The sequence below is a fragment of the Rhododendron vialii genome, chromosome 9a (assembly GCF_030253575.1).
Source record: "Rhododendron vialii isolate Sample 1 chromosome 9a, ASM3025357v1".
Taxonomy (NCBI): Eukaryota; Viridiplantae; Streptophyta; class Magnoliopsida; order Ericales; family Ericaceae; genus Rhododendron; species Rhododendron vialii.
Window position 1 is genome coordinate 28,630,731 of NC_080565.1, and position 25,223 is coordinate 28,655,953.

Here is a 25,223-nt window from a genome sequence, read left to right on the forward strand (position 1 = left end):
TACACACTTTACAGTGCAACAATCATTTTAATCATTTTTTCACTAAAAAATGATCATTTTTTCAAAATACTTGGATAAAAATTTTTAAAAAATTATTTTTCCAATTTCCCTATAACCTAAAAAAGTTTGGCGCAAAATTAAAAAATGCAAAAAAAATTCAAGGAAAAACAATTTTTTTAAATTTAAATTAAGTTTAAGTTAAATCTAAAAGAATGCACTAAATGAGCCATTGTAAATGAATCGAGAAGAGCTTTTGAGTTTTGTGCTCAACTCTTTTAATAAACGAGTCCAAAACCCGACTCAATAACTAAATGAGCCAAGGCGGATCGAACTTTAACCAGCCGAGCATCAATTTCTTCAATTACCAGTCCTCACCCGTCCAACATCTTACGAGTTCATATACATTTCTAGTGGAGTACTATAAGGCTTCGTTTTGCTAAAATTTTTATTTTTTACTTATTTTTTATTTTACAAAATATGTCATTTTTTCATCATATATCACTTTTAATTCAAAAAATTTTCCTTAGCAAAACGGACCCAAGTAACTTCTTCACCGGTGTTCCTCTGTTACCCTCAAACCTCCAATTAATTTATACCACTATACAAAACCACCGGGCACTAGCTACGTAATAATCACGCACACAACCACAGGCCACGGGCATTCTGCATCACCTTACGCTTATTAGGCGGGCCCACACTATCCAACTCACTCAAATCAAATTAGTGCAATCTAAAACCAACAACTACACGAAACAAAATAAAATAAAATCCATTAAACCGGTTTAAGCTTAAAACTAGCAACTATTCGGGGAGAACCCAACCGTGGATTTGGAAAGATCGAAGCTGACGCGCGTCCCCTGCTGCTGTACGTTCCCGATGATCGACAGCGATGACTCCGTCGGCGCGAACGCGAAGCAGAATGTCCCGTTCGAGTCCACCGGTATCACGTAATTCTTGGCCGGCAGTGCCAGCTCCTTCCCGTTCGAGAAGCGGAACGACAACGTCGGCACCTCCACGCTCGTCATCGACGACAGGTCGAAGCACGTGTCGAACAGCGCCACGCCGCTGGTGGACGGCAGGCTCTTCGTCCCGTTGGCGAAGGCGTCGCGGAGCGAGGCGTACGCCTTCGACTGCAGCCGCGTCACCGCCGTGCCGGAGTCGACGATGACTCCCCCGTCGCCGGTGCCGGCGAGGCGCAGCGACGAGGGAGGGATTGACAGTAACTCCCCGGACACGCTGAGCCCCGTTAGGTCGACGTAGTAGAACGTGTCGAGCTTGCTGTTCCGGATTAACGGGGCCGTGACGGCTTCGTACGGCGTCCCAGAGTTGAACTCCAGAGTGGAGGAGTTATCAGAGTCGCGGTCCACGAGGCAGTAGGAAAAGGAAGAGGCGTTGATTTGGGAAGGGAACGACAGCGCGCCGGCTCCCAAGCCGATCAGCCCAGCTGCTCCCACGAACAAGCCCTCGTTGTTGTGGCCGCAGCCGATGGCAATGTCAGACACAGAAGCCGAGTCGGCGAACGTTACTGTCTCCGTCACGAAGTCTCCCACGGTATACGATCCATCCCCGTACGAGACCTCGTAGAGGCACGTGTTGTTGCGGCACATGGACACGTCGAGGGATTTGCACTGCTTGGTCTCGCAGGTGAGAGGGGAGAACGACGTCGAAGAGGAGGGCTCGTAGATGGGGTCCGTCTGCTGGTAGCAGTCGGCGCAGGGGGCGCACTGCACCCAGTTGACGTCGCTCCCGGTGTCGAGCACCATGTAGACCTGGCTCGGGGGGCGGCCGATCCCGACCCGGGAGAAGTACTCGCCGCTGCCCTGGCTCGTCCCCGATATCACCGGCGCCCGCAACGCCTCCTCCTCGAACACCATATCACCGTCCGGTTCCAGATCCGTCACGGCAATGCCGCTGATCGCCAGATCCAGCCGGGCCTGGAGCGATTTGGCCCGGGCGGCATCGCGGCCGAGTCGAGCCAGGGTGAGGGACTTGTAGTCGCGGTGCTGAGCTCTGTGGACCGTGGACCGGGAATGCAGCCGGAAAGAGAGGGATGACGACGGGGGCGAGAAGGCCTGGTTCAGCTGAGTCGACTCGGGGGAGAACACTTCGAGGGTTTTTTGGATGGAAGCGGAGACGTCGAGGGTGGCGGTTCTGGGGTTTTGCGGAGGCAGGGTTCTGGAGAGGGCGACGGAGAAACAGAGAGCGAACAAAACGGAAAAGATAGACACTCTCTCCGCCATTGTTGTGGAGTGAGAGAGTGATGATACTGGGTTTTGATGAGTGAGGCTCGAGATGGGTTTATATATTAAGAGGAGAGAGAAGATGGGAAGTAGAGCCGGTCACGGGGAAAAAAATTTCAGTGCCGTTGCGTACCTCGTGGTGTCCTCTCAGAGCATCATCAGAGCAGTCAATTGCGTTTTCGGACGGTTCGGATTTAAATAGAGAAAAATGAAAAAAAGTGTTGGGGTGAGAGAAGAAAGAGAATTTTAATTCGAACTGTCTAAAAGTATATTAGACGGTTTGAATGTGACGAACGGGTACTAAGTGAATGTATCCATTAGTACCGAAAAATTTCTCCGGTCACGGAGGACTTGTTTTTGGGGGGCAACAAGAGCAGTAAGCGAGAGGGGAGCTTTGAATGAAGGGGAATTGTTGAGCGGTTGGATTAGATTAGATAAGTATTGGATTAAGATCAATTCCTTTCCATCCCCCATCCCAACTCTTATCTTTTGTCCATATCTTGGGTTTGAAACTATGATCCGAATTGTTAACATGCAAAAATAAACGTAACTTGTAAAATCCCGGTATCATCGGAGATTGATGGATATGCGAAAAAGTTTACTTTTCCTTCCGTAAATTGTAAGGTTTAACTATAGAACATATTTATCATTCATTCTTCATAAAAGTTTGCAACGTTTTCACGCATCTGTCAATTCCCGATCATACTGAGATTTTGCAGGCTTAGGCCCCGTTCCGCAACGTTAAATAAGTACTTATTTTTTAAAAAGGCAATTTCATGCTCAAAAATAATAGGTTTATTGAAATATAAAAATATGCAATATGGATCTTGTTTGAAATATCTTATTGAGATCTTTAATACGGTGCAAAAAAAATTGAAAAATTATTTTTCATTTGCATTATTTTTGAGTTTGAAAATATGAAATAAGTACTTATTTTTTAAGAATGTGTTCTGGAACGGGCTCTTAAAGGTTTTTGCGTGTTCTATAAGAGCATCTCTAACCAAGTTCTAAAACACAAAAATAGATAATGAATGTGACATATTAAGATAAGATTTTGTAATTTATTTCCTCTTTTTGCACTTTATAAGAGAATCTTAGAGTGACTCATGGTATTTTTTAGATATTTGGTCTTTAAAATAGGGATAGGGTCTCTATTTTTGAAGACCCAAAAGTAAATTTGGAGTCAAAATTTTTAAAAAGTATTAAAAAAGAAAATAAATTACAAAATTTTCTCTCAATATGTCACATTCATTCTCTATTTTTATGTTTTAAAAAATGGATTGAAGATGTTATAAGGTGAACGGTTTCGGATTATAGTTTTAGACTCTGGGATATGGACAAAAAATGAAAGTATGGTGGGGAATAGAGCGATGGGGTAGGAAGAGGAATTTATCCCGGTTTGGGATTTCATTTCAGTATAATTTGCATGATGTCGTTGATTATGTCATTGTAAAGGTTTCCTTCCTATCGGGACCTTGGGAGAGGGGAACATTAGGGGAATGGGGGGGTCTACAACCTTAGTCCCTTTTCTTTTTCTTGATAATGATGACACCGACATTAGTCCCTTTTTATTGGCTAATCTTTGACCGGTGTTTTTGTTGCTTTCGGGAGTACATCAAGGCGGAAAATAATGAGTTGATTGGGGTATATGCGGTGAAGAGATTACTCCATTTCAAGCTCTTTTTCTACTCTGAGGCGTAACTGGAATGAAGTGCAGTTGATGTCTTTTTTATATACTCTATGGACTTAGGCAGGATTCAATTTTCGTAAGCACATATTCTCCTCTCCAAATTCTCTATGATAGAATAGATGGCAAAAAAAAAAAAACGCGACCTCAGGCTCGAAAAACCTATTTGTTGTCTTGATCTCTCGTAGTGCCCTAACACCATTATTCTCTTGATAATTTTTTGATTATCATTTTTAATTGACTTTATGTTTGATGTGGATGTAGTAACTAACAATATGGTTTGTAAAATGAATGGCTCAAGTCACAATTGAATGGATTTTTAGTGGAGTACTATTTCTTCTTTTTGGTACCGACATGATTAGGTAAAATTAGGAATGGCATGGGGGAGGATGTGAATTGTGATCATAGCTTCTTTTTCATGTGGAGATGTCTCATGATTGTAAACTAAAGAAAAAACAGGCTGTGGTGGTCAAATAACCTTTTTTTTTTCTTTTTTTTAAATAAGTGGATAAATGATAATGGCACAAGTTTATTTAAATGTTGCTGTCCAGTACATGAAATTGAGAACACACAAAATGTCGTAAAAGAGAGTAAATGTCCAGAAAATGATTTTTGAAATCCATTTAACATAAACACATTTCTGAAAATTAAGTTTTGTTGTGCTTGTCTTGTTTGGATGATATTTTGAAAACTTTTGAGTTTGATTTTTGGATAATGAGTGAAAAGAGAAATTAGGATAATGATTGGAAATAAGAGTAATGAGTTAATAGAGCGATAAAAATTAGAATAATAATTGGAGAGATGAGAGAGAAATTGAGGGTAAACATCTCGAACCAATCCCCCCTTCCGCTCTCTCTCTCTCTCTCTCTCTCTCTCTCTCTCTCTCGGCAACCAGAAACCTCCATCCTAATCGTTTCAGCTTTGGGGGAGGGGGGCCGCTTCCTCCTTCGTTCCCCCCCTCCCTCTCTCCCTCTCTCCATCACCTCTTCTTCTCCCCTTCGTTTGGGGTATCCATTTTTTGTCTAGTTTGGCATGTGGTTTTGAGATTCAGGTGTTCAAGCTTCCGGGCGACATTCGATGGGCCTGTTTTCGACCGGACTCAGCCCTTTCCACTCAGATCTGGTGAATGGTGGCCGGCGTCGAGGTAATAATGGGATGTTGGGGTTAGGGTTTTCCTTTTTTGGTAGGGTTTCGTTTCGATCCTGTTTTCACCAACTATTTTTCCAGTCCGACTTTGTTTCCGGTTTAGGTTTCCCCCAGATTCGGAGGGTGCGGTGGTGGGTAAATAACTTTGCATATGGTTAATTTTCTTTGTCCTGGTTTGGTTTGGTAGCTGCCTCTGATTGGTTGTCTGCCCGCCGTGGCCGCGGAGCTGCGTTGATTTTCAACGGTTGCCTTTCCGCGGTCAGAACTCCGCATGCCAGCGGGAGTTTGCTCTTTGGAGTGGCGTCCACGCCTGCGAAGGGAAATCACTTTGTGTTTTTGCTTTGCGGTTTCGCCGGCGTTGTGGCTTTTGGATTACCACTTTGAGGAAGACAGATTTCTATGTGTTGTACTGATCACTACAATTAGGGTTTTGATTCTTGAAAGAAATTGTTGTCTGGATTCATACTCCACGTGTCCCGACCCTGCCTTTGAGTAAGTGGCGGTGTGAAGAGGTCCCTGGTCTTAGGCTGCAATTTGTCCTTTTCAGTTCTTCTTGTTGTTCCTTTTCGTGGTTTTGAGTGAAATCTGTAGATGTCGTATGACGTTTTTTATTATGAATGAAATTTGAGTGGATCAAAAAAAAATAAAAATAGAGAGAGAAATTAGAGTAATACTTCGTAATTGAAAGCATGAGTAATGAGTTGGAAAATATTTTTCAAGAAACTATCCAAACAAGGCATTAGAAATTGTGTTATTTGCAATTTTGACCACTAAGAAAGTCAAAGTGCAATTTTTTTTATTCTAGATGTTATATTCGAGTATCTCAACCAAATATTCATGCAGTTTACTACACGCTTAGAGCATTCGCATCAATCTCATTTAATTTTGGATCAAATTAATCCTCAAAAACTATTTTTCTACTTCTGCTAGTCATTTTTTTTACATTTACACAAAACAGACTCTTTACTCTCACTCTTTACTCAATTAAATATTAGTATTTTCCCCCACCAAACCCAAGCCCTTTTCTGTCCACTGATGTCTCTCCAATCCTCTCTCTTTTCCCCTACCCCACCACGTTCTTTACAAAGAGAGAGAGAGTCTTTTGGAGAGAGAAAATGGAACCCGGAAGGCCTGACCGCTTGCCTAATAGCCTTTCAAAGAAGAACAGAGCATATATCTGATATGTTTTTTCTCAGCCGATGATCATACGATCGTACGTGGACGTGCGAAATCGAAGGCAACTACCTCTCCTCCGCCACCATCATCGGCCATTGAAAGGCAACTACCTCTCCTCCGCCACCATCAATGGCCACGACGGCAGGTCCCAAAACCCTTCATGCTCTGGCTTTGATTGCTTGAATATAATATGTTTACCTGATGAACAATTGTTCGTTCTTCTTGACGAGGCACTGTAGCAAATTTACATATTTTGTAAAGTAACGAGGGAGGAAGCGAGACTGATGCCCATGGATTTTGCCAACTTTTTTATGTTGTGCTCGTCACTTTAGCCCACGGTTGAGGACCTTGAGGTAACTTTTTTGTGTTGTGCTCATCACTTTAGCCCATGGTTGAGGTATACCAAGGCTGGTGTGGATGCTCTTAAAACATGTCATTTCAAGTACCATTCAATCTCTAGATTTAAAGATCTTTTTGCATACTCCCTCCGTCTCTATTTAGGGGGTGTTCGGACAAATAAGCCACTTTGGCTTATTTTTTGTCTTATTCAAATTTTTTTCGTATCACTTGGCTTATTGTCATTTTTTGGGGGATTATTGCATCCTCACGTCAAGAGGAATCTAAAAAGTAAAATTTTTTGACCGAAATCTAATTTTTTAACGGGCTCTTAATTGTTCACTACAATTTTGCGTGCATTTTCAATAGCTTATATCTCTTGATGTATATTATGTTTTATGTTTTTGAAATAATTGTCTTATAAAAAAAATTGAGATCTATTAAATAAGATTCATATTGCATATTTTTAGAGCTTTCTTGACTCTTGATAAGATGTATTGAGGACCCCGTAGCAAGGGTAGCTCAGTCTATTTTTTAACGTTTCATTGTACTTAGTTTTTCCTGAGCATGACATGCCAGAAAAAAGGCAAGACTCTGCTGCAATTATTATTTTGAGAAAATGATGGCTCATGACGTGTTTTGATAATTAATACCCGTCAAAGGCATTTTCTTAGTGGGTATTAATTTTCAAAATACGTCATTGGCCGTCATTTTCCCCATTATTTTCGATTGATTTCCAACATAATTGCATCCAATTTGACATTTCTTACCCTATCAAATGCACACGTAAAGTACAAAATATTATTCACACATACAAGAAAACTTTTTTTTTTAAAACTATTCTCATGAAAAAGAAAATAATTATGACAATATAGTAACGATTGTAAATTATGATAATATAGTAAAAATTATCTATAAAAAACTTAGTTGAGATACTTAGCAAATTTGATGAAATTTGTTCCATAAAATATAACGACAGTGAAAATATAAATGCTTCTTGTTCATCCTAAATTTTTGTTTCGGTATTAATTTCGTTTTTTTATGAGTTTTCGTTAGATTCACGATAAATTTTTTTGGATTGCTCATTCGTCTCGATGAGAGAAGTTTAGAAAATAACATATTACGATCAAAGGAAAAAATAAATATCAAAAGATGAAAAAAGTACGAAATGACCGTCTTTTTTGTTTTTAATGTCGTCCCAAATTTGTATTAACTTTGGTTCACAATTTATAATTTTCTGATTTCTCTCATCATGATGAATGATTAATCTAAAAATTTACAATAAAAAAACGCAAAAACTTAATAATAAAAAATTAAAAAAGACAAAAACTTAATAATACCAAAAACAAAACCAGAACAAAAATTTAGGAACAACATAACCCAACTCCGAAGATAAACAAAATAAAAATAACTTAACTCTGATTTGGGGAAAAAAAGAGAGACCATAAGCTCATCACGTGGAGAAAATTTTCAATGCAATTATTATTATTATTTTTGATCCGAATGCAATTATTATTTGAAATGCCTCTTTGACATGGGGTGACATTTGAGACTCACACATACATAAAACCCACGTTACGTTGGAGGGTCTTGCAAGAAAAATGTTGTATTGAAACTTTTTTTCCACACGTGGGCAGCCCGTGCCCATTCAAAGGATTTGGGGAGTTAAGTTGTTGTTTACCAACCCCACCCGACCCTTTTTCCGTTTGAAGATTCAACATTGCAACAACCCAACAATTCCACTTTTCCGAAAGAAAGTAACTGGGTAAAATATGAAGATAGTCCTTAAAGTATGCACTATGTATCAATTTATCCTTATTACTATTTCAATCATGTCGATTTCATCCTTACACTTTCTAATACTATGATTTTAATTAGGGCTGCTCAAAAAATCCGTTGAACCGTGAAACCGGTCCGATCCGATCCGTACCTTTTGGATTTTGTCCGTGGATTAATGGTCCGGACACGGATTGAAAAATTAGAAAACCGTGACTCACGGTTCGATCCACGGATTTTCATTACGAAACCGTAGATTAACCGAACCGGACCGTGAGATATTTATTTTATATAAATAATATATCTATATATGTGTATTTATATAATAAATTGTTAGTAATGTTAACACTTTTTTCCACCAATTTTAGTATTTTATCTTAATAATGGGATAGAATGTAGATGTTTATAAAACATAAGGAGTAAATCGTAGTTTTTTCGTATAAATTACGGGTAACCCTAATTGAGTTTCAGAAGTTTGTTTCTTTTCCGATTCTTTTATGTAATGTAATGTATTATAATGATACAATCCTACTAGTGTCTTAGATTCTTTTGAATTTGATTTCTAAAGTAAATTTTTGGTAGTTTATGTAACAAGTACTTTTCTGGTGGTGTTAAACTTAATTCTGAATGTAACCTTCTTCTTTTTTATTGTGGGATATATGTTTGAGCTTTATTTTTGCTAAAATCTGTGGATAAAACCGTAACCGATCCGGGAGTCACGGATTGGATTGGAACCGGACTGTAGGACTTTTGGTCCGGACACGGATTTCATTTTGTAAAAACCGCGACCAGCGGTTCAGTTCTCGGATTCCTAGAAATCCGAACTGAACCGAACCGCGAGCAGCCCTAATTTTAATTGGTCCAATCGTTGATAGCCCCGTCGGAAACTCTAACTGGGAGTTTGAAATAAGGGTAACAGTGTATGACTTTCTCCTTCAAAACGAGGATAAAATGGGTAACACTAGCAGACACCGATTTACGTCTAACACCAACACCTTGATACAAGATAGAGCACGGGAGAAGCAAGGAATGTAAAATGAGGATATATCCCTCCCTTCCTCACACCCAATGTGGTCACGATGTGGGACATACAAGAAAACTCATCTGTGTTGTGAGAGAGGTGTGGTATATGATGATTTCGTATGATCCATATTCTTGTCGGGGGAATACGAAAAATTGAAAAAACAATAATTTTCTACCTGTTTGGAGTTCATTATTAGTAAAAAAGCAAAAAGCAAATGACATGTAGAGTAAGAAATTGCTACGAATTCTACACAAGTAATGGTATCAACCATTGTGAATAGATTTATCAATCTAATTTTAGTAATGAGCTTTAATCCTGACACACAAAAACTAGTCCACAAATTATTTACTAACATATTTATGATGATCATCGGACATCACCATTTGCCAAAAGAGGTAGTTGTTTCAAAAATGGAGCAAAAGGAGATATAATACTTAAACCTACGTAACTTTTTTTAATTGTGAAATTAAACTCCTAACGCCTTTAGCAACGACATATCTTACACTTTTTTCGTTTTGTACTGCGTGCATTTTTGGTATGAAAACTTACTCACGTAGCAACTATTGAAAATTTAGTTTGTTGGCTACTATTTATTGGGCGTGTTTATGGGATGAAAGGGTTAATAGCCAAAATAGATGATGATGCCATGTTTACGTATGTAAAACACAAATCATTAGACATAACATTAATCAGTTATTTACGTAATATTATTTGAATAATGTGAACAACATTAGTGTCTAAATATATATATATATATATATATATATATATATATATATATATATATATATATATATATATATATATATATATATAGTAAAAGGCTGACAAAATACATGTGACAATGACAAAACAAGAGACATTAAAAAACTACACATTTTACACAATAGAAATTAATCCGTCATTCACATGCAAAAGATTTTCAATTATCCTACATAATATTTTATTCAAATATAAAATTTCAACAAAACAGTATTTGCTGAGAGTTATTTTTTTGTTGAGTTGTGTAGTACTATTATCTCCAAATCTTTATCTCTAGTTGGTTGGAACCCTTATCATGTCTGCCTAATTTTTCCCCCTCCCCTTTCAGAATCCTATCCTTACATAGGGTCCAATTAAAATCAAATTAGAAAGTTCATGAATGGAACTGACATAACTGAAACCAAAAGGACGACATTGAGACAAATCGCATACTTTAGGACCGCTGTCGTATTTACCCTAAATATAACAACATGGCACCGCCTCCTCCCTCCCTCCCTCCCTCTCTCTCTCTCTCTCTCTGGGCAATGCACCAGAGTCTGTTGCGAACTTCCATAATCACCACAGCTATGGGGTTCCGTTACCTCTAAGGAAAGCCAAGGTTAGCAAATCGACCTTACTTAAGCTGTTTTCAACTCTTCTCATTTGCGCTGTTTTCAGCACTTCTTCTTCTCCGTTTTCTGTTCGATTTCCTGTGCGATTGTTTTCTATTCTTGTCTGTTCGTTTTCTCAAGATCTGTCTAACTAGCGTTTCTCGCTACCATTCGTCATCTTGTCTTGAATACGAACAGCATGATTTGCGTGTTTTTTTGTACGATGCGCACGCTTGTTCCTCGAACTGATGCACGTATTGGCATAATTAACCACTTTCATAATTTCACCTTCAGTTCGAAAAAATCTTTTCTCTAGATGCATTTAATTTCTCTATGTTGCCTTGTTGCCAAACCATTTTGAAGCAACTCCTATCTTATATCGAGACGGTGCGCTTTTGGCTGAAGAGATAATTAAAGATTACTTTCACAATATTTATGCGTTTTTGGCTACATATCCTGTGTAGATGATTAGGTTACCAGTATAGCAGGCTCTTGCAATTTAGAAACAATTAAACCATCCTTGCCGACCTTCTTATTTTTTATGGGGTATTGCTGTATTGGAGAAACTTCGATGTGTAGTCCGACGGCGTGGTCAACATGCGTGGGGATTCAATCCCTTATTTAGAACACTCGAAGTTGTGTTCTAAGTGGTTTTAAAACATACTTCGTTACTTATTCATGTTCAGTAATTTATATTTATGTGTGTGTGTGTGTGTGTGTGTGTGTGTGTGTGTGTGTGTGTATTGTAGTATTTGGTCTTGTCATGGTAGATGTCTGCAGCTTGTGTTTGTTAAGCATTGTGCGTACAAGTACTGTATGCACGTGGGTATATGTTTGTATTCTTCCTATATATTTGTGCAATATTGTCTACATAAGTTGGGCGTTATATTCAAGGTTTACAACTCTTTTTATGGAGATAAGGTCTACCAATATGCTCATAACTACAAAACGGAGTCCCGTGGAAATTTTATGTGTATCTGAATGGTGTGTAATTTATTCTGCAGATGGCTTGCAGCTAATTGAGCCTTTTGAACTTGTTCGTTATTCTTCCTTCTGAACAAAAATGAACTTCACTTTGGGCGCTTTACCTTCTGAGATAACACCTCCATGCTTCGAAGTGTTGCTAAGGAAAAACATGAAAGTGCCTAAACCTTCTATTAGGGTTGGTAAGACCATCAGGAAAGACAAGTTTCAAGTGTTAAATAATGAAGCTCGAGAGGTAGTGGTTTCTAGTGATATGGAACCGGGACACTTGGACTTAGTATATATGGGAAAGAGAAGGTTGGAGGAGCCAACTCGGAAGCTGGAATTTGTGCGGACATTGTTGATTGACAACTATGATAGTTACACGTACAATATTTACCAAGAGTTGTCTATCATTAATGGATGTAAGCTCTCGTGCTCAGGAATTCTTTGTTTCCTGCAATTATATGCTTCTTATACCATATTGCTGATTGTTCATGGTAATAATGCACAATCTGTCTTCTGTATTTTCTGATCTTCCATTTTGTATTATATAAGTGGGTTTTTATTTATTGTTTTGACAGTTTGGTCGTTGACATACTGATCCTCCTCTTCAACGTGTTTAGATGCAATTAAGATTAACTTTGATACAACAGAAACAATTTCAATTGTCGTGCCCAATATATGACTGAGTCACTAATAAAAGTTTGCTACCAAGTGCTGATGGACACCATAAAATTGTGAAATCGACCATCATGACCAATTTTGAACTGCATGATTGCCTCTCAAATTGGTTTGCTTTTTCTGTTATCACCATAAGCGCACATATTCTGAACCAGCTTGCTGCATAGAGCATATCCTCCATGCTGAACGGCAAATACTAGGCATGCAGTATGACAATTCTGATATGTTAGATACTCCGTAATGACACTTCCACATTTGTATCAGAACAGAGATTGAATCCAGGTGAGCACTGCATATAGGGAATTTTCTTAAATTATAACCTATTTATATTAAGTTTTACATAACTAGAAGCAGTAGTTTAAAGTTTAAACTTTCTTTTTGTGTTTGTGCGCTGACAATTTGGTTACATCTCTCTGCATTATCATGGGCCGCTAATTTGAGAAAAAAACTAAGCTGATGAGTTTTATCTATGTCACCGGATGAAATCGAAAGAGAAATTTTGGTATTTTATTGGACAATGGACCTTGTTTTGACACATTTCCTTTTTCTTGTTATACTTCCAGTACCTCCAGTAGTCGTTCGGAATGATGAATGGACATGGGAAGACATGTACCATTACTTGTATGAAGAACATGCCTTCGACAATATTGTCATATCACCAGGTCCTGGCTCTCCAACATGCTCAGCAGATATAGGTTGGATACAATGACTATTGCAATTGATGTCATCTTTCAATGCATAATTTACCATCCAAAAGGAAAAGGCATGCAAATCATGCAATTGTCTGGAAGTTTAATGTTTAGTTGTTGATAGTTTAAGATATTTGTGTTGATGGTGGTACGGTTATTTAATCTGAACAATGATTTACCTTGGCATCTTGCTGGCGGAAGAATCTTGGATGTGTTAGTCTGTTAGACATGCGTTAGTTTGTTAGACAACCATGGGTTTGTGCTGTGATCAAGGTTGTTATTTCTGTTTCGTTTTGGGTGGTAGTTTTTCCAAAGTAAAAGTGTGGCAGGGATAAACGAAAAGAAATTTACAAACTGAATTTTAGGGGGATTTATATTTTTTGTATATGTATTGAATTAATAGTGATCAATGGGCAGTACCCTAAAACTTACGCTGAGACATACTGGACCAATAACAAAGACAACTAAAACAGTTCTAGTCACTTTGGTAGTCAGAATCTTAAATTTTTTTTTTTTTTTGCGTGTTTTTGTTTGCTTTGTAAAATTCTTGTGCTGTGTAGCAATCTGTTTTTGAATCTTGCAGGAATATGTCTTAAGCTGCTACTTGAGTGCAGGGACATACCTATTTTGGGTGTTTGCCTTGGGCACCAGGTACTTTTCTCTTATTGTATTTGATTTTTTCTCTCGGTGCATTGAGGCCAAATCTGCAGTCTCTTACTTGTGCGTGTTTGCGACGTTAGATAGACTATAACAAGTGCCTCCTATTGCCATACTTTTGGCTTAAAAATGCAAGTTGGCATTTGCATTGTTTTTGTGCTTATTGACCTAAGTACTTTCAGTGATTCAACAGGCTTTAGGCTACGTGAATGGTGCTCAAGTTATCCATGCATCTGAACCAGTTCATGGACGTTTGAGGTAAGGTGAACTATAGTTGTAAGGTTACTGGCTTTTCCTAGTGTCATTTATTAAACAAGACTACCATTTTCCATTGGGAACTGCTCTACTGACTTAGAGTACTATGCAGTTGCTTACTCTATGTAGTAATATTTTGACAATCTTTTTCAAAATGTTGGTTGTCATCGTTGTAATACGCTTATTAACTTCTGTCCTTGCTCTATACAGTGAAATTGAACACAATGGATGTAGACTATTCAACAATATTCCTTCTGGCAGAAATTCAGGGTTCAAGGTCAGTTTGAATATATATGTAAAAGAGTTTATATTGATTAATTCCCTTGCTGTCCTGATTTTAGGTTTTATGTGAGATCTTTCCAATTGTTAACAATTAGTGAAGGAGTTGAAAGTGCCTTGCAAAGCACCCTTTGCAACTAAATTGGGACAATAGTGGGTCTTCCATAAACCTTTATGTTTGCTTTAGCATTTGTAACCTAAACAAAGTACTTTGGCTGTATTACACAGGCTGCATGTTTAGTCAAATGCTTGCCCAAAATAGATACTGAAGTAGCCGTATGTGCATATTCCTATCGTCTCCGCTTGATTATGGGAGCACGTTTGGTGTGGTAGTGAGAGGTTGAGTATATTTCAGTTGGCGGTGGATAGGGAAACAGTGATGTGGGATATTTCTTTGGATGGATTATCTTTAGATGGATGGAGAGACAATGATGTGGGATATTTCTTGTAGAGAGGGGCGTTCGGTGGATTATCTTTGGATGGATGGGGAGACAGTGATGTGGGATATTTCTCTTCGTAATGAGGGGTAGGATTGGGAGTTCAATTATTGGTTGGCCCTTTTAGGCAAAGTATAGGCTATAGATTTGCGGGCTTGGTGGCAGGGGAGGATTCTTTGAGGTGGATTCTGAGGAAAACGGATCTTCCCAGGTGAACTCTTTTTACCAATTTTTTGTTTGAGGTGCTAACATATACTTTCCCTGGAAATCCATTTGGCTTTCTCGTGCTTTAACCATGGTTTCTGTCTTTGCATGGTCTGTGGCTAAGGACAAGATTCCTACCATAGATAACCTTATTCAGCGGATAAAGATTAATGTAAATCGGTGTTGTGTGTGCTTTAGTGAAGGAGAATCAGTGGCACACTTGTATATTCATTGTTTGGTTGCGATGGAGCTTTGGGCTATGGTTTTTGTATGGTGGGATATGTTGTGGCTTTTCTCAAGTTCAGTGATCGAGCTGATTCAAGAATTGTTCAGGGGAAGAGTGGGTAGACAAAGATGGAAGCTCTGGATTTTGATCCCGCTTGTGGCTTATTTGGAAGGAGCGGAATAGTAGATATTTTGATGGCGTGGAGTGGCCTATGTTTAAGCTTAAGAGTCTTTTCCTTTCTAGTTTGCATAGTTGAGAGTTGAGGGAGTGCAATACTGGAATAGTAGATATTTTGATGGTGTGGAGCGGCCTATGTTTAGGCTTAAGAGTCTTTTCCTTTCTAGTTTGCTTATATGGTTGAGAGTTGAGGGAGTGCAATACTACCCTTGATCACTTGTTGACAGGTAGATATTTTTGGGTATAGAGTGGAGTATAGTAGAGTACATGTTTTTTTCCTTAGATTGAGCTTTAGGCTTCTTGATCTATAGGGCCTTTTATCCTATGCCTTCTTTTGTACATGGGCATCTCCTTGATGCCTTTTCTAAAATCTACTAATTGTCAAATAAAAAAGAACGACACCAATTTTAACAACTTTTCATCGAATGCTGGAGTTTGTCTGAATGCTGGAGATGTTAAACTGTTAATAGTGTTGATTCCTAAATGCATGCTGCAGTTATCACCAATAGAGTGAATACAAGCACCACGATTAACTCTTGTGCTTTTGTGACTTACTTCAGGTGGTTCGATATCATTCCCTTGTGGTAGATGTAGAATCACTTCCAAAGGAACTCATACCTATAGCGTGGACCTCTTCCACTAAAACACTTCCTTTTCATGGGACCCAAAAGTCTAATGGTGGTGTCTCTCACGCTTATCAAAGTCCAGTATATGACAAAATATCTGTTGATTCTTCCTCAAGAAAGTCTAAAAATGGAAGTTCTAGGCCTTCCTGTGATTTGGACATGAAGAGGGGAGAAGTCCTTATGGGCATAATGCATTCTACCAGGCCTCACTATGGCTTGCAGGTGTGTTCATTTGACCTGTAATTACCACACACTGTTTTTGTATGTGCCAAAACTGGTAATTTTGGTTTTGAATTTCAGTTTCACCCTGAGAGTGTTGCAACCTGTCATGGGAGACAAATATTCAAGAATTTCAGGGAAATCACTGAAGATTATTGGCTCAGGTTGAGGTCGTCCTCCATTGGCAAGGGAAAATTCTATCATACTGGTAAACTATTTCATTGTGACCGTAATTCTTCGTCATAGCTATTGTGACCAAACCAAACCAACACAAACAAAGCTTTTACGTCCGTATTTATTGGGGTTTGTACATCAATCTTTTTCTCCATCCCCGTATCAAGGGATTTTATGTTTGGTTAAAATGAACACTCATATCATTTTAATGATACACCTCGGGGGGATTTAGGTTTTCCTCTCCACCTATCATTTTCGTTGAAACTGATCCTATTTCTCTATCGTAGCATTGAATATTTCGGTTTTTGTTGTACAAGCCAGACCATCTTCTGGAATCATTTATTTGGGCTCAATAAGAACTCATCAACTTAAATTTATTCGAAGATGTCTGTGAATTCCTTTTTATCGTGGGGCTTCGTAACTGTCAAGTATGTCATTAGCACCTGAAAGGTGTTACAGCTGCCTTGTGTTTTGGGGTGTGTTAAACCTCCTGGGTTGATTTGTAGTGACTAATCGGCTGGTTTAACCTCCTCTCAGCCTGGGTAATGGTATAAGATAGCTGAAGAGTTCTCTATGGCTACCCCGTGGTTTTCTTATAAACCTATTGTTTCTCCTTTTGCATTGGATGTGTAGAACCTGACATATTATTTACTCTGAGCAGTGAGCTGTACTTAGCATGCATGCAGGTGCCCCAATCAAACCGGCTGTTCAGAGATATACAATTGATGAATAAGTTGGATGAGAGTAATTACCGCACCATGCGCAATATTGCAAATCCATCACGTCAAAGCAGTCATGGTAAATTTTTGAAGTTGAAATGGAAGAAGCTTGAGAGGTTGGCTAGTCAAGTTGGTGGAGCAAGAAATATTTTTTGTGAGCTGTTCGGAGATCATAAAGCAAATAATACCTTTTGGTTGGATAGTTCATCGATAGAAAAGGTATGCGTCTTAGTTAGAGATATCAATCTATCGCTGAACTTTTCTATCGCTGAACTTGGCTTTGAACCCCTTGTTTAATTTTACTGTTTGAAAATTGATTTCAGTTGTTTTTATGGCTAAAACCTATGTCAATATAAAGGATAGTGTGTATCTTGTACTAAAGTTTTGAGGTTTTTTTGTGTGCTCTTGCGTTGCTCTAGAGTTTAGCAGATATATTCTTCCGCTAGTGGACAGAACGGAAGAAAAGTTTCATCCAAGACGTATATATGGTAGCTGTATGAAATAGTATGTATAGTATCAGTATGATTGTTTAGTAGGATAGATCGAAATAACTTTTTAGTTTTGGTACTTTTGTGATAGGTCTATCTTCCCTATTATCTGGATTCTTGTTTCCTGTTATATTAGGGTTTCTTAGCCTGTATGTAAGAGGCTTTGGTGACTTCATGGTCAGAATTTGATTAAAGAATTGAGAGTTCAAGGCTCTGTTTGGAACTTGGGAAAGGAAGTGGAAAGGAAGAGAATTTTTTTTTAACTTTCCCAAAGTTCCAAACAGAGCTTAAGGCTGTGGCCTTGTGCTTCGGGTTGAGGGCACCCTTGTGTAGTTGGGTGCATTTTCTCTCCCTGTTCTTCCTCACTGTACTGCGTCACTTGGCCTCTTAGATTTGATGCCTTTTGTGGAAAGCTTCAATCTTTAATATTTGGATTCCTATGGGGGTTCTTGCTAATCATTGTCCTGGTCACAATCTACGTCACAATACACAGTTGTAATCTGTGTAACAGTCTTAATAGTTGGCTCGAGATGATAAACATGGTCAAATTACGTTGTAGTGGATAACCTACTTTGCACTGGTATATTTGTTTTTGTCTTTTCATGATATTTTAGTGATGCTCGTAATAATCTTCTTTGTTTTCTCTCTCTAATTTTGGGAGATTTAATGCATAACAAACCTCTTATGTCTATTTAGAAAAGGGCACGATTTTCGTTTTTTGGGGGTAAAAGCGGCTCTCTCTGGAAGCAAGTCACATTCAGATTGTCAGATCAAAGGTGTGTATAGCGAAAGATTTAGATAAACCCGTAGACTGTTTGACTCAACAACCAGCTGCATTTGTTCGACTTTTCTTATTTTGCTATGAGATAATTTCTTTTTTAAGATGAGAGGTGATATATGCAACCTCCCCTTTTCAGTGATATGACATTTAAAGGTGGAGGCAATTTGTTTATTGAGGATGCCCAGGGGTCTACTAGTTGTACATATTTGGAAGACGGTTTCTTTGAATTTTTGAACAAGGTATGCTTTGAGCATTGTTCTGATAGAATATACTTTCTGCTTTTCTCATACTTTGACAAGTCCACCCACTTCATTATATCACAGAAGTATATAGAATTTAATCTATCTACTGTGGGTTGATGCTTCTTTGCAGTACTTCGTTTCTAAAATTTTTGGACAACAAAAATGCTTACGACAAGAAGTCACAGATGTAGTGGTCTCGTCGTGAAGATATCCATCCCCATGTCATTAAATGCAATAAATCCTTTAGTGAACTGTATGATTGTTGCTTATTGAAACTTAATCTACAAGTGCAAAACTATCTACACGTAGCTTTATCCTTGAAGGAGGATCACAACACGTTGCATTTCTAAACTTATGTCTTAAAAGAAGATTTCCAGGAACTTTTCGAGGTAATTAGTATTTATCATCATCGTCATTATATTTATGGCAAGGTCAATTTTTACTGCCCACTTTGCCCCTTGTTATTTTGTACTAAACTGGAGCCCTTATTCTGTTAGCATTACTTGTAAAAAAGCCATATAGTATATGTTTGGGAAAGAAGTACTTCGTCCATTGCTTAATATATTTTATTCCTGTTCCAGCGGACCAAACCTACACCTAGCACTACCACCACCACACCCACTCTCCACAACTCCCTTTTGTCCCTTTGTCAGTGTGTCCGAAATTGTATGTACGTTAACATGTACAATGCCGGTTACATGTTTGCACTAAATCACTAAATGGAAATGAAAATATAGGGGGGGATTTTAGTACACAATGATTCACCGGAAGATGGAAAACAAGATGGTTCAATGAATAACCCGTGGGGGTGGCTGATTGGTGAGGGGGAAGGGGGAGGGGGTGCTAGATTAGGGAAGGGGTTGCATGAGAGATGTGGAAGGGGAGAGAGCGTGGTGGTGGATAAGGAAGGGGTGACTCTGGTCGATGTTATAAAAATCGCTTGGCGCAAGTCGAGTGGTGGGAGGGAGCCTAGCGCTTGTGCCAATTCATCTGGGATAAATAGGCGCCTAGAGATTTTTGTCAGATTTATTAAATTTTTTCAAAATAGTCTCCTTCTCCCTCCCCAAGTTTTGAGTACCTAGAACAACATAAGTAGAACAAAACATTAAATAACATCCACAATGGAGACATGGAAACTAAGTAGTAGATGTGGCAACTTCCAACTACATGTGTCAATGACGACACCAACTACTTGTGTCAATTATGTTACACGGTCTTGGGTAGAACTCAACCACAAAAGCTAACTATTGAAGTGAGTGCCTTCACGTTTATATACTTCATATTACTTTGGTACCCATGTGATGTGGGACTTTGCTTCACACCCTCCCTCACGTGCAACATGCTCACTCGTGCTGCGTGCAGGCCAGGGTCACGCACCCTACCCGTCTCTAGTACCGAGCTTTGATACCATGTTACACGGTCTTGGGTAGAACTCAACCCCAAAGGCTAAATATTGAAGTGAGGGTGCCCTCATGTTTATTACTTTGGTACCTAGGCGATGTGATACTACGCTTCACAATGACTATACCATAAATAAATTGTATTATCACTACTATTGTTAGGATTATCATTTCTTTCAATCAAGTTAAGGTAATGGCAGTAGTTTGTGTTCTAGTTGTTCTGTTAATGTCTTCTGGCTGCCAATCTTGTCTACCATAAGATGTGATTATTGCTCTGATGTCGTTAATGGGAGATGTCTCTTCGTTTATGATGTGAACGGTAAAATTTCCAATTTGTCTGAGTAATTGTACACTTCCCATTGTTGTCTGAAAGCCAATTTTGAATTGTATGAAACCATTGAAATTCTGATGATCATCTCTTGTAATTGTTTGCCAGGAGCTCCAGTCTTTTTCTTATGAAGAAAAAGATTTTGACGGATTGCCATTTGATTTTTATGGTGGATATATCGGTTACATTGGGTATGTGGTCAAATTTAGTTGTACGAAATTTACTTTCCATTTCTGCAATTCCTCACGACATGACTTCCAGTTAAAGCATGATATAATGCATCCTGTTCTAACGCTTCAGTATATATTCTTTGGCTTGCTTCTGCTTCAGTTTTCTCCACAAGCGCACCTAACATGATTATTGAATTCCTCAGTTATAGGACAACCGATTTATGTGCTGAGAGTTACCATGCTATTAAATTATATTAGGAAAGCAAGATCATTTCTTTCTTATCAACACCTAAAGAAGGCGAATAAAACAAATACTGCGAATGCGTGGCAGCATTTTATGAGTCAGCATATCCTTGAATGATACGTTTGTGTCTGTATGGAAGTAAATTTGAGTTGTCTTGGTTTGACATCATGATTATCTGGCTGCAATATAAACAAAAACAATTCATCTTCAATTTCAAATTTGAGAGGAACTTTATGCGATAAGAGCATAATATGCAATCTTTCTCACACACTTTAGATGTGAACTAAGTTGGGAAGTCTTAAGCATCCAAATTGGTGTTGGAATCTAACAGAAACACATGGCAGGTTGGTATGCAAGTAGACTGCTGCACGCAGTTTCTAACCTGGACCAAGAAAGTTGGTTTTGCAGCAGATAAGAAAACCGACGTGCTTCCTACCTGTTAACAATTATGAACTGTTTAGTTATCAGCTGGCATATTGAGATTACAAAATGAAAAATGAAGATCGATTTGTTAGCTGATGGATTGATGTATCAATATTATCCTCAATATCTCCTGGTTATAGTCGAGTAAAATAACATTCCTGAAGTTGGCATAAGCTGCATCCTGTAGGGAATAGGTATCCTATTCTGTTTAATAATTTTTTCTTTGAAACATCTCTCGTTTAGCAGATCGAAAAGAAAAAACCAGGGTTGAGAAAACTACCTTAATGAGGGGGTACTTTAGGTAGTACGAATAGTAGTAGTAAATGTTCGTAATTTGGTCATGCATGATGGAAATGAGAAATGATCAATACTGAGAACGTCAGTATTGATTTGTGCAGAGTCTCTCTCTCTCTCTCTCTCTCTCACACACACACACACACATACACACACCTGCACGCACGTGCGCACACACACACATACAACACACTTCCACAGTTCTCCTGATGGATTGGAAAGTTTGGATTATGCTGATACGTATGTGTTTGTCTTACAGGTATAACCTCAAAGTTGAATGTGGCGTGGCATCTAACAGTCATAAATCAAGGACACCCGATGCTTGTTTTTTCTTTTCAGACAAATTTCTAGTGATAGATCATCAAAATGATGATGTTTATATTATGTCCTTAACTGAGAGGAGCACTCTACAGACAGCATGGTTGGATCTTGTAGAGGAGAAGCTTTTGAGCTTAAAGGCTTCTGCAGCAGAAAAAGTTACATCATATTATTCGCAGCTTGTCTTGGATACTTCAAAGGAAGTGGGGTTTCTGTCTGAGAAATCTAGAGAGCACTACATTAAAGATGTTGAGAAATGTCAGAATTTTATTAAGGATGGGGAAAGCTACGAGTTGTGTCTTACAACTCAGATGAGAAAGAGAATAGGGGAAATAGATTGTATGGGTCTGTACCTTAAGCTTAGAGAAAAGAATCCGGCACCATATGCCGCTTGGCTAAATTTTTCAAAGGAAGACTTGAGCATCTGCTGTTCTTCACCTGAGAGGTTTCTGCGATTGGATAGAAATGGTATTTTGGAAGCCAAACCCATCAAAGGTACTATAGCTCGTGGTTCAACACCAGAGGAAGACGAACTGCTCAAAATGCAGTTGCAATGCAGGTAAAACATTGTCGCTGTACTGTCTCCCTAGTTCATTCATGTATAAGAATCAGTTAGTTTCTGAAGAATAGAAAAAATGCCTTGGTATACAATAAACTAGGTTTCTAGTGTTAGAGAGAAAATATAAGAGGACAAATGAGAGGAAAGATTAAGGACTAAGGAGCATTAGTTAGCCCCTTCATGGCACGCAGATTATTATTATTAGCCATGATTGTTACAAGGGTATCCTGGCTAACAGTCAGACATAAAATAGCACAGTTCAAATGCCTATAGTTTTGTTTCCTTGAAAAAGCATGTATTATGTAGTTTTTAAGCAATTGGTTTTCGGTTGCTTAAAATTCATAACCCCCTCGTCCTTTTAACATTTGCTGGAGTTTGTCCCACATCAGTAAATTATCTCCTCCAAAAGTAGTATAAGAGCCTAAGCGGCCTCTCCACTCATTACCAGTTGGTTTTGAGTTGGATGCTTTAACATGCTATCAGAGCTAGGCTTTCGGAGTTTTTTGGACTAGACTCTCTTGATTGTTTGCCCCATTGTTTGTGCCTTAAGTTCATGTTGTTTGGTGTGGTCCCTATGCTATGGATCTTTTGTTTAACTCTCCACGTGCGGGTCAGGGATTGCATGTGTGGGGAAGTGCCAGAGCTATAGGATTTCGAAGAATTTGTTCCCCCTTGTCTGTGCCATAAGTGCGCTATTGTTTGTTGGGATCCATGTGTTATGGATCGTTTGTTTACCTCTCACATGCAAGTCGGAGGTCGCAAGCGTGGGGGAATGATGGAGTTTGTCCCCTATCGGTTAATTTTCTCCTCCAAAAGTATTATGAGTCTGAGTGGCCTCTCCACTCATTCTCAGTTGGTTTTGAGTTGGATGTTGTAACAACATTCATAGTGGGTTTTAACATTTTCTGCTCGTCTACCTTGCCAGATTCTTTTGAAAACACAGTCAAATACTTTTAAGTCTATTTCGGAATTGCTTTAAAGCTGTTGTCACTTAGACTGTCTTCTCTATCAAAGCAGTGAAAAGGATCAGGCTGAAAATCTAATGATTGTTGACCTTCTAAGGAATGACCTTGGTCGTGTCTGTAAGCCGGGCTCTGTTCATGTGCCCCATCTTATGGAAGTGGAATCCTATGCAACTGTTCACACGATGGTGAGTACCATCCGGGGAGAAAAGAGATCAAATGCTACTGCTGTGGATTGTGTCAAAGCAGCGTTCCCAGGTGGCTCAATGACAGGAGCACCAAAGTTGAGGTCAATGGAACTCCTTGATTCTCTTGAAACTTGTTCTAGGGGAATCTACTCTGGCTCCATAGGGTTTTTCTCGTACAATCAAACGTTTGATCTTAACATTGTGATAAGAACAGTGGTTATTCACGAGGGTGAGGCTTCCATAGGAGCAGGAGGTGCTGTTGTCGCTCTTTCGAAACCGGAAGAGGAGTACAACGAAATGATTTTGAAAACAAGAGCCCCTGTTAATGCTGTTTTGGAATATCAGCGCGGATTACAGTGACTAGAGGGTGATTTGATCATTCTTTTTCTGGGTTCAAGATTTTGTGTTAGTTTTCTGTATGGTGAAAGACCTAAAATTGAAATTCTGAAGCTGTAACATGAGATATCTGAAGGTGGCTTGCTGAGAACTGCAGCCTATGTTGTAACATACTATTGGAGTTTCTCACAGGGTTTCATGATTTGCTTTGTTTGAAACCAATAATGTTGAAGTGTTTTTACATGAAAATACCCCAATCATGTGGTGTTGGTTTGCATTTTTTATATTTCCACCGACATGGATTCCAAAGTTTGTTTTCTAGTACTTGTTTGGTGTTTCGAATTACGGAGTTATTTAGGAAAACTAATATTTTGTTGAGTTTGCAATCGGGTTGATATTTTTCATAAAAATCTCTGCTTTGTTAAATAGATATTAGCAAGTGACTTCTAATTCATCATCCGTACCCTAAATCATATATATATATACACAAAACTTCTTATAAGGGCGCCCTTACCGTATTACGGTAAGGACGTCCATTTCCCGATCAATTTGTGATGATCCGAGCCGCTCAATGTATTCAAAACGTGATTTTCAGGGTATCTGCGAGAAATCAACAAAAAAAAAGACCGGATAGAGCTTGATCCGAGCAGTTTTTGTTTGTATTTTATCGAACGGTTCAAATAAAAACTGCTCAAATCAAGCTATTCCCGGTCTTTTTTTTTGCTGATTTTTCGCGGGTACTCTTAAAATCACGTTCTGAATACATTGAGCGGCTCGGATCATCGAAATTTGGTCGGGAAAGGAGAGAAAAGAGGAAGCCCTTACCGTAATACACACACACACACACACACTTTATATCCAATGACGGATCCCGCACGGGCTTACCGTGCGGGACTCCCCTTTCCAGATCGAATTGCGACGATCCGAGCTACTCAATGTGTTCAGAACATGATTTTAAGGGTACTCGCAAGAAATAATCAAAAAAAAGACCGAGAAGGGCTTGATCCGAGTAGTTTTTTACTGAACTGTTCAATAAAAAAACTGTTCTGATCAAGTCCTTCCTATTCATTTTTTTTGCTGATTTCTCGCAAGTACCTTTAAAATCACGTTCTGATCACTTTGAGCAGCTCGGATCGTCGCAATTTGATCGGAAAAGGGGAGTCCCGCACGGTAAGCCTGTGCGGGATCCCTTAGGGGAACCGGACTATATATGAGTCCAGATCAAGTCCACACTCTTACGGTCCACACTCGTCCGCACCTCCTCTTTCCCAATTGAATTTCGATGATCCGAGCCGCTAAATGTGTTCAAGACGTGATTTTAAGGGTACCCGCGAGAAATCAGCAAAAAAAATGACCGGGAAGGGCTTGATCTGAGCAGTTTTTTTTGAACCGTTCAGAAAAAAAAACTGCTTGGATCAAGCCTTTTCCGGTCTTTTTTTTTTGT

The 25,223-nt window shown here is 38.9% G+C and overlaps 2 protein-coding genes across 5 annotated transcripts; one reads left to right on the forward strand and one right to left on the reverse strand.

Moving 5' to 3' along the window:
• Positions 1–540: 540 nt before the first annotated feature.
• On the reverse strand, positions 541–2,454 carry LOC131300829 (protein ASPARTIC PROTEASE IN GUARD CELL 1). Its single transcript, XM_058326829.1, has one exon. The coding sequence runs from the start codon at positions 2,238–2,240 to the stop codon at positions 795–797; it is 1,446 nt and encodes a 481-aa protein (XP_058182812.1). The 5' UTR covers positions 2,241–2,454; the 3' UTR covers positions 541–794.
• Positions 2,455–10,609: 8,155 nt separating this feature from the next.
• Positions 10,610–24,060, forward strand: LOC131300830 (aminodeoxychorismate synthase, chloroplastic). 4 transcript variants are annotated; one of them, XM_058326830.1, is made up of 14 exons: positions 10,610–10,745; positions 11,742–12,125; positions 12,948–13,079; positions 13,657–13,724; positions 13,924–13,988; positions 14,196–14,262; positions 15,869–16,156; positions 16,235–16,361; positions 17,003–17,265; positions 18,231–18,310; positions 18,452–18,554; positions 20,394–20,476; positions 21,676–22,293; positions 23,308–24,060. In XM_058326830.1, exons 2-14 carry the CDS (start codon positions 11,801–11,803, stop codon positions 23,801–23,803), a joined length of 2,715 nt encoding a protein of 904 aa, XP_058182813.1. In that variant the 5' UTR covers positions 10,610–10,745; positions 11,742–11,800; the 3' UTR covers positions 23,804–24,060. The 4 variants fall into 4 exon arrangements, with proteins under 4 accessions (XP_058182813.1, XP_058182816.1, XP_058182814.1 ...); XM_058326831.1 differs by having other exon boundaries at positions 10,611–10,745; positions 23,311–24,060; XM_058326832.1 differs by lacking the exon at positions 11,742–12,125 and having other exon boundaries at positions 10,644–10,745.
• Positions 24,061–25,223: the final 1,163 nt, after the last annotated feature.

What these genes read in the sequence shown, in the direction of transcription:
- LOC131300829 (XM_058326829.1), bottom strand. Translation starts at nt 2,240, where the DNA reads ATGGCGGAGAGAGTGTCTATCTTTTCCGTTTTGTTCGCTCTCTGTTTC.
- LOC131300830 (XM_058326830.1), top strand. Translation starts at nt 11,801, where the DNA reads ATGAACTTCACTTTGGGCGCTTTACCTTCTGAGATAACACCTCCATGC. An exon ending in GTTGTCTATCATTAATGGAT is followed by an intron (nt 12,126 to 12,947) that starts GTAAGCTCTCGT and finishes TTATACTTCCAG; the next exon opens with TACCTCCAGTAGTCGTTCGG. An exon ending in GGATATATCGGTTACATTGG is followed by an intron (nt 20,477 to 21,675) that starts GTATGTGGTCAA and finishes TTTGTCTTACAG; the next exon opens with GTATAACCTCAAAGTTGAAT.